This window comes from Aplidium turbinatum, chromosome 9, assembly GCF_918807975.1.
Source record: "Aplidium turbinatum chromosome 9, kaAplTurb1.1, whole genome shotgun sequence".
NCBI lineage: Eukaryota > Metazoa > Chordata > Ascidiacea > Aplousobranchia > Polyclinidae > Aplidium > Aplidium turbinatum.
The window spans coordinates 13,745,449-13,757,912 of NC_137480.1; the positions used below are offsets into that span (position 1 = coordinate 13,745,449).

The 12,464-nt window shown below is 45.1% G+C and overlaps 1 protein-coding gene across 1 annotated transcript in view; it reads left to right on the forward strand.

The window, feature by feature from the left end:
• Window positions 1-12,081, forward strand: part of LOC145777609 (uncharacterized) — a 32,059-nt gene extending 19,978 nt beyond the window's left edge. Inside the window, exons 3-7 of the mRNA XM_082589039.1 lie at window positions 6,098-6,291; window positions 6,682-6,781; window positions 7,238-7,880; window positions 8,968-9,218; window positions 9,434-12,081. Of these exons, the coding sequence (XP_082445165.1) occupies window positions 6,098-6,291; window positions 6,682-6,781; window positions 7,238-7,880; window positions 8,968-9,218; window positions 9,434-9,952 (1,707 nt within the window). The 3' untranslated portion in view covers window positions 9,953-12,081. The remainder of the gene's footprint in view (window positions 1-6,097; window positions 6,292-6,681; window positions 6,782-7,237; window positions 7,881-8,967; window positions 9,219-9,433) is intronic.
• Window positions 12,082-12,464: the final 383 nt, after the last annotated feature.

The following is a 12,464-nucleotide window of genomic DNA, read 5'->3' on the forward strand; positions in this document are numbered from 1 at the left end:
CTTCGTCGTGGCGACGAGTGTCCGATCCGTGATCCCACACCACACAGTGGCTTACCTGTCGCATGCCACGAGTCAGCTCCACTATATCTGAGGTCGAATAGACTGCAGTCCGTCTGCCCTATTCGCCTCACCCTCCCCAATCTATTCCCCCTTCTCTGTCCTTTCTCCACTTGCAGGAGGGCATCTCGACCTTACCGAGATGTGCAGGCGTATCAGGACCATATGCGAGCATTCCATGGTTCGCGCGCCGAGTTCCTGATCACCTGTAGCAGGTGCTGCCGTGTTCTCCCTCGAGCTTACAAGCTGGATGGGGCCTTAGAGCACTGGCGATCCTGCCCCAAGGGCCTTCAATTGCCAACCTGCCTTCCCTGGCCGAGCAATGACCCGACGCCGTCGGAGAGCCAAACCAGGCCCCCTATGATGACCAAGCCTGGGCCTTCCTACGTCTCTGTTGTTAGGCATGGAAGGCGCCGGCCCTCGACTGCAGGCGCATCGGTCGAGGGGTCATCCCTTCCTTCCTCTGTCATCCGCTCTCAAGTCTTCTGGCGCCAAGGCCTGGATAGCACTTCCACTTTGCCCCCCCCCACCTGACTTTATACCAGAACTTTTCCGTACTGTTCTATCCCATTCAGGCAAGACTTCGCTCAGCCCAGCTGATGCTGACAGCTTGCCTGATCTAGATGTGCTGTTTCTTCCTCGCCTGTCTTCGGCCGGACCTGGGTCGAAAAGTGGGGACTCTTCCGACTCGTCCGACTCGTCGAACAGCAAATCTCTTTCCTCTTCCTCCACTTCCTCGCCTGATAGCCCAACCACGGACGGTTACGGCCCTACTGTCAGTGCGAATCCTTTTCTATATGCACCTCTGCGCAAGCCGACCTCCACCGGAGCCGTGGCAGTGGACTCGCTCGATTTATCCAAGCCGGCTTCGCGCCCATCTTCCCTGCCTCGGACGGCTACCACCGGAGCTGAAGCTGGGGACTCAATCAGCTCTTCCAAGCCGCCCATGCAGACCTCTTCTTCCAAGTCTCTCCAACACTACCCATCTCAATCCTCCTTATCTTTTAATCCTGTTTCCATCTGTCCTATACAATCTTGTACCTCGACGCTGTCTGCCGAAGCCCGACCCTTTACCCCACCTACCCAAACCACCCACAATGAATTCCATTTAACTATCTCTTCCCAAACCTTGACTCGACCCCGAAGCGACACCATGGCATGCAACCAAGCCACGCATGACCCCGGACTCCCACAGACTACCCCAGGGATGTCCATCACACCCAACACTCAACGATCCATCCAAGACCCTGTTGAACCGGTCAGGGAAAGTAAGACGAAGAGCTCCAGGCGGGCTCTTTGCAGTTTAGTGAACCTTACTTTAGCGGGTGGCATAAATTTCGACCAGTTCTGCATTGAATTGGAAGAGTGGACCGCTGGCACTTCGCCGCCCAAGAGGACACGTCCTCGCAAACCACGCTTCAATCGTGGCGCCCGGGCTCGCGCGGCTCGCCGTCGTTCGAACGGGGGTTCTCCTCGGTCGGACGGCGGGGGTTCGCGCGGGAACGGAGCCCGATATCGTAGGGGAGTGGAGTTGCGAGCCGCTTTCTCGCGGGACGTGAAGGGAACGGTCCGTCGGATTGTTGAAGGAAAAAATTGCGACCTTCACTGCGAAATTCCCCCTCAAGAAATTGAGGAGAGATTTCGACGTGACATGACCGCTCCTAAAGCTGGGAGTTGCTCGCGGATGCCTGAGTGGATGAACGCCCACCGTTACGAGTATGGCAATGTAAACCTCTCCCTCATCGATGACGGTGAAGGTCCCATTACGGCCCGGGAGGTGGAGGCGGTCCTCCAGTCGCTTGATGTCGGTTCCGCCCCTGGTTCTGACGGATTGTCCTACGGTTTCTGGAAGACCCTGGACCCAAGAGGGGGACTCTTGGCCAGCCTTTTCGAGACCTGCCGGATCAACCGTCGTGTACCGGACCAGTGGAGAACCAGCAGGATCACACTCATATGCAAAGACCCTGAGGGTGATCTGCACGACGTCAGCAACTGGCGGCCCATCTCCATCTGCCGAAACATATATAAGATTTACGCCGCCGTATTGGCCCGACGCCTGCAGCGATGGGCGGTGGAGGGGAATGTTATCAGCCGAGAGCAAAAGGGATTCATGCCCACGGAGGGCGTCTACGAGCATGTGTTCATGCTCGACACCATCCTCTCGGATGCACAGTCACGCAAAAGGCCTGTGTCGGTTGCGTTTCTGGACATTCGAAACGCCTTTGGCAGTGTCCGGCACGAATGCATAGCCGAGGTCCTGCGTCATTTCGACGCCCCCACAGACCTTATTGAGTGCATCTCCGACATATACGTCGCTAACACCTGCACCGTCCGCTGTGGAAATGGTGAAACCGACCGTATCCCTGTGGGGCGGGGAGTCCGTCAGGGCTGCCCGTTGTCTGGGCTGCTATTCAATTTGGTCATCGAGGTGCTCCTCAGGGGCGTCCGTGACAAAACAGATTGCGGCTACAACCTTCCTGCTAAAGAAGACATCAAAGTACGTTGTATGGCATATGCGGACGACATCTGTCTCGTTTCTTCCGATCGCGAGCAGATGATCTCCCTCTTATCTACTACTGATCCCTTCTCTTCCTGGTCCGGGCTACGGTTCAACCCACGCAAGTGTGGCACCTTATCCTATAGGAAAGCGTCGGCGTCCCGTCTGCGGGTCGACCCGGAACCTTTCTCCCTAGCCGGGGAGGAAATCCGAGTCATCCCCAAAGGCGAAACGTACAAATATCTTGGCGCTCGAACCGGTTACGCCTCGGATGCGTCCCTTACCCAACCTTTCATCTCCACCCTGGAGAAACACATTTCCTCTTTAATGAAATCTTTCCTTACTCCAAGCCAGAAACTTCTGGCACTTAATTCTATCATTCTTCCGTCCGCGTCATACCATCTGCGAGTGCGGCGCTTCAGACAGTATGAGCTTCTGAAGCTCGATCGACTGGTATTGCAGTGTTTGAAGGTGGCGTGGCGTCTTCCCAGGTGGGCGTGCAGCGCTTTCTTTTACTGTAAGCCTGCATTGGGGGGCTTTGGTGTGTTGAATCTGTGTCGCGAAAGCGACACGCTTTCGATAGCCCAGGCCTTCAAGATGCTGACGTCTCCTGACGACCGTGTCTCTGCCATCGCTTTCGGGCAGCTTAGGCGTTGTGCCAGTCTGAGGTTCGGCACTCCAGATCCTACCCCGTGCCAGCTAGCCAGTTACTTGAATAAGGACCCCCCTCCTGAAGGTGCCCGTTCTCGACCGTGCCCAACAGGCGAAAGCTTGTGGGGCCGCGTCCCGGCGGCTACCCGTCGTCTAAATGTACGTTGGTCCGCACGCCCGGATGGCGGTCTCGAGTTGACCGCGGGGAGCTCCAAAATCACCCCTCCCCTAAGAAAAAAAGTGGTTCCGACCCTCCACCAACACAATGACTTGTGGTGGAGGAGACAGTGGGAATCCAAACCTGACCAAGGCAAGACGGTCAGTGCCCACTGTCTGTCCGGATTTTCGAACTCTTGGACTCGGCGACCGGAGCTCCTGGATCACGCGAACCGTGCATTTGCTTATAAAGCCCGCCTAAACCTACTTCCCTTGAAATCAAAACCAAGCCATGGCCACCCATATAAACCTGCCATATGTCGCGCGTGTGGGAAAGCGGAAGAGACTCTCCCTCATATATTGAACCACTGCCCTACCGTGATGCCTGTTGTCACGGAACGACACAATTCAGTTTTGTGGGAGATCGTGAAGCATGTACCTGCCGAATGGCAACCCTTGCTTACCATAGATAGTACGGTTCCACAACACGTGGAAGCGGGCGGTGCTGATCTGCGCCCTGACATTGTCCTGCAACGCCCTGACAGTGTCACGGTTGTATGTGACGTCACTTGCCCGTTCGATTACGGCGCGGATTCCCTTCGAAAAGCCGCCGACAGGAAACACGACAAGTACGGCGAGTTATGTGTAAACATATTGGAAGACAGGAAGCGCCCTTGCAGGGACGTCCTGTCACTTCCGTTCGTCGTAGGCTCCCTCGGGAGCTATGCTCCGTTGAGCTCTCGGGCTTTGGCGGCCTTGGGTGTTCCTGCTCGTGGGGTAGCAGAGGTGGCTAGAAAAGTGGCCTCCCTCTCAATCGAAGGTTCCCTCCGTGTCTGGAAAGCTTGGAACGCCGGGCTCACTCGTGGAGGGGCTACGTCATAGAAAAGACGATTCCAGCGATCAGAAGCTCAATTCCCCAACAACAGAAGCTCTGCAGTAAGCATCCGAGCGCGCAAGACAGCAAACCTCAAAACCCGCCAGTAATTGTGTGACGTCATAGTATGTTAAATCCATTGTTTCATTATCAATTTACCTGTAAACAATTGTTGTTTCATCAGCATGCTGCAGCTCAATGAAGAATACAATCATCATCAATAAAATAAAATAGCAATATATGAATTAAGTATATATTGCATATCGTGAATGGACTCATATCATCTATCAATGACGTAATATCATTAACAACACTGGATCTGTATTTTCATATTTCAATATTTTAGACTATCACACACTACCTTCTCCCGATACGCTGCTCTTTCCCGCTCGGATCAACCTCGCGTTGCTTTTAACTCATCGATAAACATGATTTCCTGATCAACTCGATGCAACCTCCAAAGTTTCATCCCACTATTCTATATTTTTCCTGGTAACGTAGCCTAGTCATATCTACGCTTCGATCGCTAGTCCCCCCGACCCATCTGGGCGAACCTGCCTCAACGTCTGGCCAGTGCACATCCGTGCTCGTTGGTTCAACGTAACCACTTTTTCGGTAGGTAAAGCATACAATATATTCCCACTTACCATCTTTTTTTTTTTACACCAATTAATTGAGCCTTTGCTCCAGATTTTATATAATTTTCGTCTCCCACGAGTGTTCAAATCGTCCTTGTAGCTAAGCATCTCTTCCTCGTGGGAGACCCCAAAGTTTATCCGGTCTGCCTACGGGCAGACCGGGTATAGGAGTTAAACGTACCTGTGTTACGGTCACGTGATGGAGACGTGGGCGCTGCCTGGCTTTATAAAACTTCTGTCGCCCGGCCCGTCGTGAGCTGACCTTTTTGCGTTTGCAGAAAGCAAAGCCCGTCTCCCTGGCCCGTTCCGCCATTCTAACTTTTGCGGACGAGTCGCACAAAATTCTCGATCCACACTTTCCTTCCACAGGTACCTAGACTCCCCAGCCTGGCCCCCGCGACCTAAGCTGGTGGACTTCCCTTCCGGGTGCATCGCCACCCCATAATCACGCCGCTCCCCGCCTCCACGGGGCGTGGCAGGCCGGTTCTTTAAAGTCTCTGACCTGGCTATGTTTATTGTGTTCTTCTCGCCGTGTCAATTATTTTGTACTCGTGCGTCGTTGATCGAAATAAAACAGTTCATCACCTCGATCCACACTTTCCTTCCACAGGTACCTAGACTCCCCAGCCTGGCCCCCGCGACCTAAGCTGGTGGACTTCCCTTCCGGGTGCATCGCCACCCCATAATCACGCCGCTCCCCGCCTCCACGGGGCGTGGCAGGCCGGTTCTTTAAAGTCTCTGACCTGGCTATGTTTATTGTGTTCTTCTCGCCGTGTCAATTATTTTGTACTCGTGCGTCGTTGATCGAAATAAAACAGTTCATCATCTTCGACCTGGCTATGTTTGTTTGTGCTCTCTCGCCGTGTCAATTATTTGTACCCGTGCGCTGTTGATGCAAATAAAACAGTTTAACACATAGTGGTGCGATACTGACGAGCCCAGCCTCATGGGCGAAACACGGTGTCTATCGCTGTCAATTCTTGCTACAAATCGGCTGCCGAGAAACATTAGAACTACAGTATTAACCTAACAGGTTCAATGTTTTTTGCAAGAAAATTGTTTTAATTGGCCAATTGTCCGATAAGCTCAGGCATTGTTTTTGTTGCGCGTGTCGCCTTTTGCTTTTCTCCATGTTGCAATTTGTTAAACTTTTCTTTTTGGAAAGGTTTTAAAATAATTGGTTGACCTGCTATAAAAACAAATTAAAGAGTTTTCTTTTTACAGCAAAACCCTGCTTACCAACCGGTAACTTTAGTTCGTGTGGTTGTTGACGATAAAGATTTATTGAAAGCTGCAAGTGCAAATACTTTCCAATTTCGACATAATGATAAAGCTGATGACAATTTGAAAAATACAGATAACTGCCGAAGCATATTTGAAGTTGACAAGCACAATTCCTTTCCGTTTGTGTATCGACCGTGAGTTAACATTTATATGACGATTGACATGGTGATGCAAAAATAATAGAAAATACTTGTTTCTTTAGTTATTGCAAAGAAGTTGAAGGCTGATATTATGTTTAATTTTTTACTTTTTGTCTGATAAAATAAACGTCGACTTAAGGCATTACACGTCGGGCTATAGACGGCTTTATGGGTAGGCGAACGTAGGCTAATACTAAAGCAATATAGGCTATATAACCAATAAACTAACGATAAGAATATACCACTTTTCTTTGGACAAAGAAGGACAACTAAATATAGCGACACACTTCTTTTATTGAAAGGACTTTAAATTTAAATTCTTTTCAGTTAAATATAATCCTCTAAAGATGGCCGGTGATGCATTAATATTATTTTTATTGATAGGTCTGAGACTTCAGCAGAAAATAATTTCCACGTCAAAAATTTTGAACAATTACACTCTCAAGAACCTACTCGAAATGCTTTTCCTCCAATAATATCTAAGGTAAGCTAAATAGCGTTGCAAGGTTAGTAGTCGATATCAAGTAAATAGTGCGCAATGCAGTAGATTATGATGTAATTTAAATCTGTTTAGCATAGCCTATATGCTGTTCGTTGCCTACAGTGAAAATAGTTTTAGAGCGGATGGCACAGAAGTTTGAGGAATATATGTCCCTGAACAAACAATTGAGTGGTAAAGAGAATCCTTATTGTCAAACTGGAAAAGCCTCTTTGAAATCTTAATCATGGCTTTTTTGCATAGCCTAGCCTGTAAAGGCTTTGAACCACTGACATACGGCTAATAACCAAGGTTGATAGCTCCCGCTGGCAGTTAAATTAATATCAGACTCACTAGATGTCGCTAAAAGCTGACATTCTGAATGTATATAGACATGTATAATTGTATATAGCCTAGACATGTGGTAAAAACGTTAAATAAAGATTATGTTTGGTTGTGCAGGATTCTCACAACTATTCTCCTCAAGGACGTCATTCTGAAGACGAAATCAACAGCCCAGCCCAAAGTTCATCAAATTCAAAAAAATCAAAACGACTATATGACTACAGCAATCCTGCATATTTAGAAAAGAGCAGAAAAACAAGACGAAGAAAGCAAAGTGAAGTTGACATTGAAGTTGGGCTGAGACTTTCTCGATACGCCAGAAATCCATATGAAGGTTGTGTCGATAAAATCAGTAACAAGCCTAAAAGAAATAAATTATTGCAAAAAAGGCCAAATTTAAATTTTAAAAACTTAACTCCTCCCAACAGTTCCACAGACACTTCTCCGAGTGGATCAACAGAAAGACTTTCTAGATTAAACACCTCTACATCCGAAGAACACTTGTCAAAGTACAGTGACCAAGAGATCAGAGATTACTTTCAAAACAGAAAAGAGCACCGAAGAAGAAGTTTATCAGCATCACCACCAAGAAACGAATCTTTTCGATATCTTCAAACTCCTTCACATTGCAGAGTTCTTTCCAAACCGTCCTCTCCAACAAACTTTTCCTCATCCAAAAAACATCCAGGATCAGCGGTGGTAGGTCAACAGCGATATCGCCAAACAACCTTTATTACAATCCTTCACCCAACAGCTAAAGGTAAGTTTAATTTTTCGATAAAGTTTAGGTTTCCTTAGTCTTATAGCTAACATTTAGCAGCTACCATCTTATGGCTTCACACAGATTTGAACAAGGTCACTTTTTTACTCTGTCTGAGAATGGAGATTCAAACCAACAGCAGTTGTTTCTCAATCTCAGTGGCGAACCCTTTTTATTCATTGAAGTAGTGTGCCTGCCTCTGCACACTAGTGTGTATGAATGTGTAGTTAGATTTACTGTGATGGGGTGGTGGCTGACTAGATGAATGCTTATGGTCTTTCGCTGTCATCCTGATTGCGCCATAATCTAACCAACAGTTGTAGCCTACAATGTATTGTTTTGACAATTATATTTACTCTGCTTGTTTGTTAATATATGGCGCTGTTAAAACAAAATAAATTGACTTGACTTGACTTACACCGCTTTCTGCCAAGGGCCCACCGCTAGTATTCTGCCATGCCACTTCTAGTAATAAGTTACACAACCCATCCATGTTTGGGCTACCAGTAGGCTACCATTACTTTTGTTTGATACTTAACTCCTGTTTTCTTGTCGTCTACGTCTAGCCATTGTTATCTTTCTTGTTACATAACTGAACCAATCAAGATCTCCTGACGGTTTTTTTAACTCTTCAAGGCCTATAGGTTGTCTAAAAAAAACTTTACAAAATTTATTATTTTCAATACAAAGCAAAATCCGATTGTCTTGTTCTGGTCGATGTTTAAGCAACTGTTTATCATTTGCAATAAACAACAATAAAGATTTACCAAATAATAAGTTTATCAACAAAACATTATTGATACCGCACCGTAACTTATAGTTCATGGATAAGAGACACGTAAAGTAGGTTAGACTTTAGAACATGTAGTCTAAATAGGCTAATGAAGAAAAAATATGTGACTGCTTTCATAAGAGAGAATTACTGCAGTGCAGCAGTGGTGTGAACACCTGTATACATAAACATTACGGTTTCAAAGGCTGACATTTTATGGTGACTGAACCAGCTTTGTAAAGAATTTAATTCCTTTTTATCTCTTAATTTTAGCATTTTTGTTGTTGGCAATTAACAGTAACTGTCATTTTTCAGAACCGAATGTAGACTCTGGTGGAAGTTTTGAAAAGAACACCTTGTTGCCAAGCATATACAACAAAAACTCACTTGATTCAATACGGGATCATTCGACAAGTTACGAAAACTGTTTCACTTGTTCGCTCCCAAGTTCAGTATTGACAGCAAAGTTTCGAAAACACACCCATAGTACGAAGCTTGAAGAAAATAGGACAAAAAAGATGAGCAAAAACGGAATACAAGCACAAGAACGACAGCCCACTTCAAAAGTAAATTAAGCAATTTTGGTTGAACCTTCTTTGATTTTACTTTGATACAAAATATGACAATATTTGAATAGCATTTTAGGCGTATCAGTAGGCTTCAGCAAAACTAGCCTATGATTAGCCTACAGACTACTATCTAGGCAAACTATTCAGCCTATATGGTTTCATGAAGCAATAGATTTCTTAAATTACCACATTAACGATTCTAAACTTTACAGAACATCTCACCAGGAAGTCATCGGAAGCACGTGCTCTTAAACACAGGAATTCCGTGTGGTTCGCCAACTTTTCAAAGAGCAATGAAAGGTTTAAAACCTGAAAAAAGTGACACAGATAGAAACGATAACTCCAAATCTCAAGTAAGGTCGTCTTCGCCAAAAAAGTCAGGAGTACGAATTTCGTCTGCGGGAGGACGTCGTATCCCATACAAAAGCTCTCCTTTGACCACGCCTGATCAAAAATCCAGGAGCCAAAAAATTTCTTTTAGAAACAGTGACGACGACCTTTGCGGTGATTATTCGGAGACAATGGAGGAGCTCAGAGACAAAATCGGCAATTTAGATACCCAGGAAGCAGCGCCAATGGCACCCCGAAAATCAATTTTGAAAAACAGACGTCGCTCTATTGATGACTTAGATGTTGGTACAAGGAAAGGCCTTGCCAAGTACCTTCAATCAAAGCAAAGAGAAAATAGGAATAGAAATAACGTTCATTTTATTGGTCAAATTATTCACTAATTGTGAGTTTATTTGTAGGCTTACTTCACTGTGCCCAGCAGTCAGTTCTGACAGACAAGCTCTATCGCCGAGGAATGGTTCATGTGGTTGAACATATGTTTAATTGGAGTACTACATAGACCTGACTAAGAGTGACTGGAACTGATATTAAAGTAGGCCTAGCCCTATTCAAAAAAAGGGAGTAATTTTGACCCCTTGTTTTTGGCAAATGTCACACCCACAATATAGCCCTACCCCTATAGGCTCCTGGTTTTTAATAATTAGATAACATGCCTTGTAAGAAAAGTAAGCTCCAACAGATTTAGTCAAGGCAACTTTACATGTCATTAGTTTATAGTTTCACATCATGTCCAGCTAAAAGTTGAAATATAGGCTACATCTAGTGTGATGAGTTAAACCAATAAGCTAAGGGGAAGGCGGGGAAAAACGGACATAGGCTACTAACTTCAAAGTAGGCTACTCTATTTGAGCAAACAAATCAGATATCCTGGACCTATTGCGTTTTTTGAATTAATATGTCACTTAACAACAACTGCCCAGAGTATGAAACTTAATGTGTTTTTATTTTTTAGTTTATTTACAAAAAAACAATTTTTATTCTGGATATCTGTTTTGCCTTCAGCAATGGGCAAAACGGACATAGGTGCCTATATGCTGCTTTGCCTGGAAGTTTATTTGTTAATTATTTGTCAAGATCAAGCGATTTTTTTGTAAACTTGTTAGAATGAATATCTGTAAATAAAAATAGTCACGTTTGGTGACCAATAAAGTTATTTTAAAGTAAGCTTTCGCCGCCATAAAGCCAACTTTTCAGTAGTCATATTGAAATAGAATGAAACTAACTATTTGTCAAATGCATTTTTGCTGTTTCAGGTCTCCAAAACAAACTAGTTATCTGTTTGAAAACAATTTTCAAGCCTAACAAACTACTAATTCTTTTAGGCTGTATTGCAAGTGATATCCGTATGGCCGTTTTGCCTCAAACAAGCTACCTAAAAAAGTTTGTTTGTTTGTTTTATCTTTATCCTGCATTGCGGGAAAGCGGACTTGAGCGCTATGCATCGATGTACGCCTTCCGACGTACACCTGACCCACGCTGCAGCAAACGGCAATGTCTGTTTCCGGTTGTCTATTCTACTTATGACTTAGCCTAAATTTGGTACTACCCATTACTCGAAATCGATCACTGGGTAGAGGCAATTATCGTAAAGTTTCTTGCCCAGAGAAACAACAGCAAGTGCGGGTGGCTGGAGTCGAATATGCAGGCTCTCGACTGCGAGCCCAACGCGCTAACCGCTCGGCCACTGCTGCAAACAAGTGTGTAATTATAAGAAAAACTAAAATATGTTGAAAGTCCATTTTTTGGAGGATAGTAATTTATTGTTCATCAATGTTCAAAACTAAAACAGAAATTTCCAAAAAGCACCTTAATATCATCGCATTTTAGTAGACAAGTTTGTATAACAAAGCACTGAGAAAGCTATTTCGACCCCTTTGCCACCGAGTGTCGCGCACAAAACTTTCAATTTTTTTGTGTGGAACATTCATTCAAGTAGTTTTAGAAGATAGAGAAAAAAATTGTTATTTGTGTTTGTAGTTTTTTCAAAAAAACAAATGTCCGTTTTGTCCGGCCTTCCCCTGAAGTTGCATGTCGGCAGCCGTGGCCGAGTGGTTAGCGCGTTGGGCTCGCAGTCGAGAGCCTGCATGTTCGACTCCAGCCACCCGCACTTGCTGTTGTTTCTCTGGGCAAGAAACTTAACGATAATTGCCTCTACCCAGTGATCGATTTCGAGTAATGGGTAGTACCAAATTTAAGTCATAAGTAGAGTAGACAACCGAAAAATCAGACATTGCCGTCGGCTGCAGCGTGGGTCAGGTGTATGTCGGAAGGCGTACACCGATGCATAGCGTTCAAGTCCGCTTTCCCGCAATGCAGGATAAAGATAAACAAACAAAAACTCGATGAAAACGTTTGTAGCCTACGACTTGAGGCGGCGATTTTCAACCAACTACGGTATTTAAATTTTTACAAGATATCCGAGAAGCGTTCAAGTTTTGAAGCCTACCTTCCTTGTTTTGTTAGTATTTTGCATCGTACTCAAAATGTTCCAAGTAAACCATGCCCTTCATTTCTTGTCGTTTACTATTATACACTTAGACTATGTCTGACCTCTGGCTATATCAGTGGGTCGTATAGGCCCAGCATCAGTGAAAACAATTAGAAACGAAGAGTATGAATATTTTGTTGCACGAGAATTTGTCAACATTATTAAGTTGATTTCCACATATCAAACTTTCCAAGACAACATTGTGTTGGCAACGTGTTTCTTCTTTTCCCACGTAAAGTTGCAATTTATCCGTTATATTTCATACGAGTTCCCAACGTTTTTTTACAATAGGACAGTAAAACTATCGCGCGAGGCTTATTCTGACTACTTCCATGGTGCAAAAGTAAATAGCCTAGGCTATTGAAAATCCTACGATTTAAAAAGATATTGTAGTAGCGAGAGTG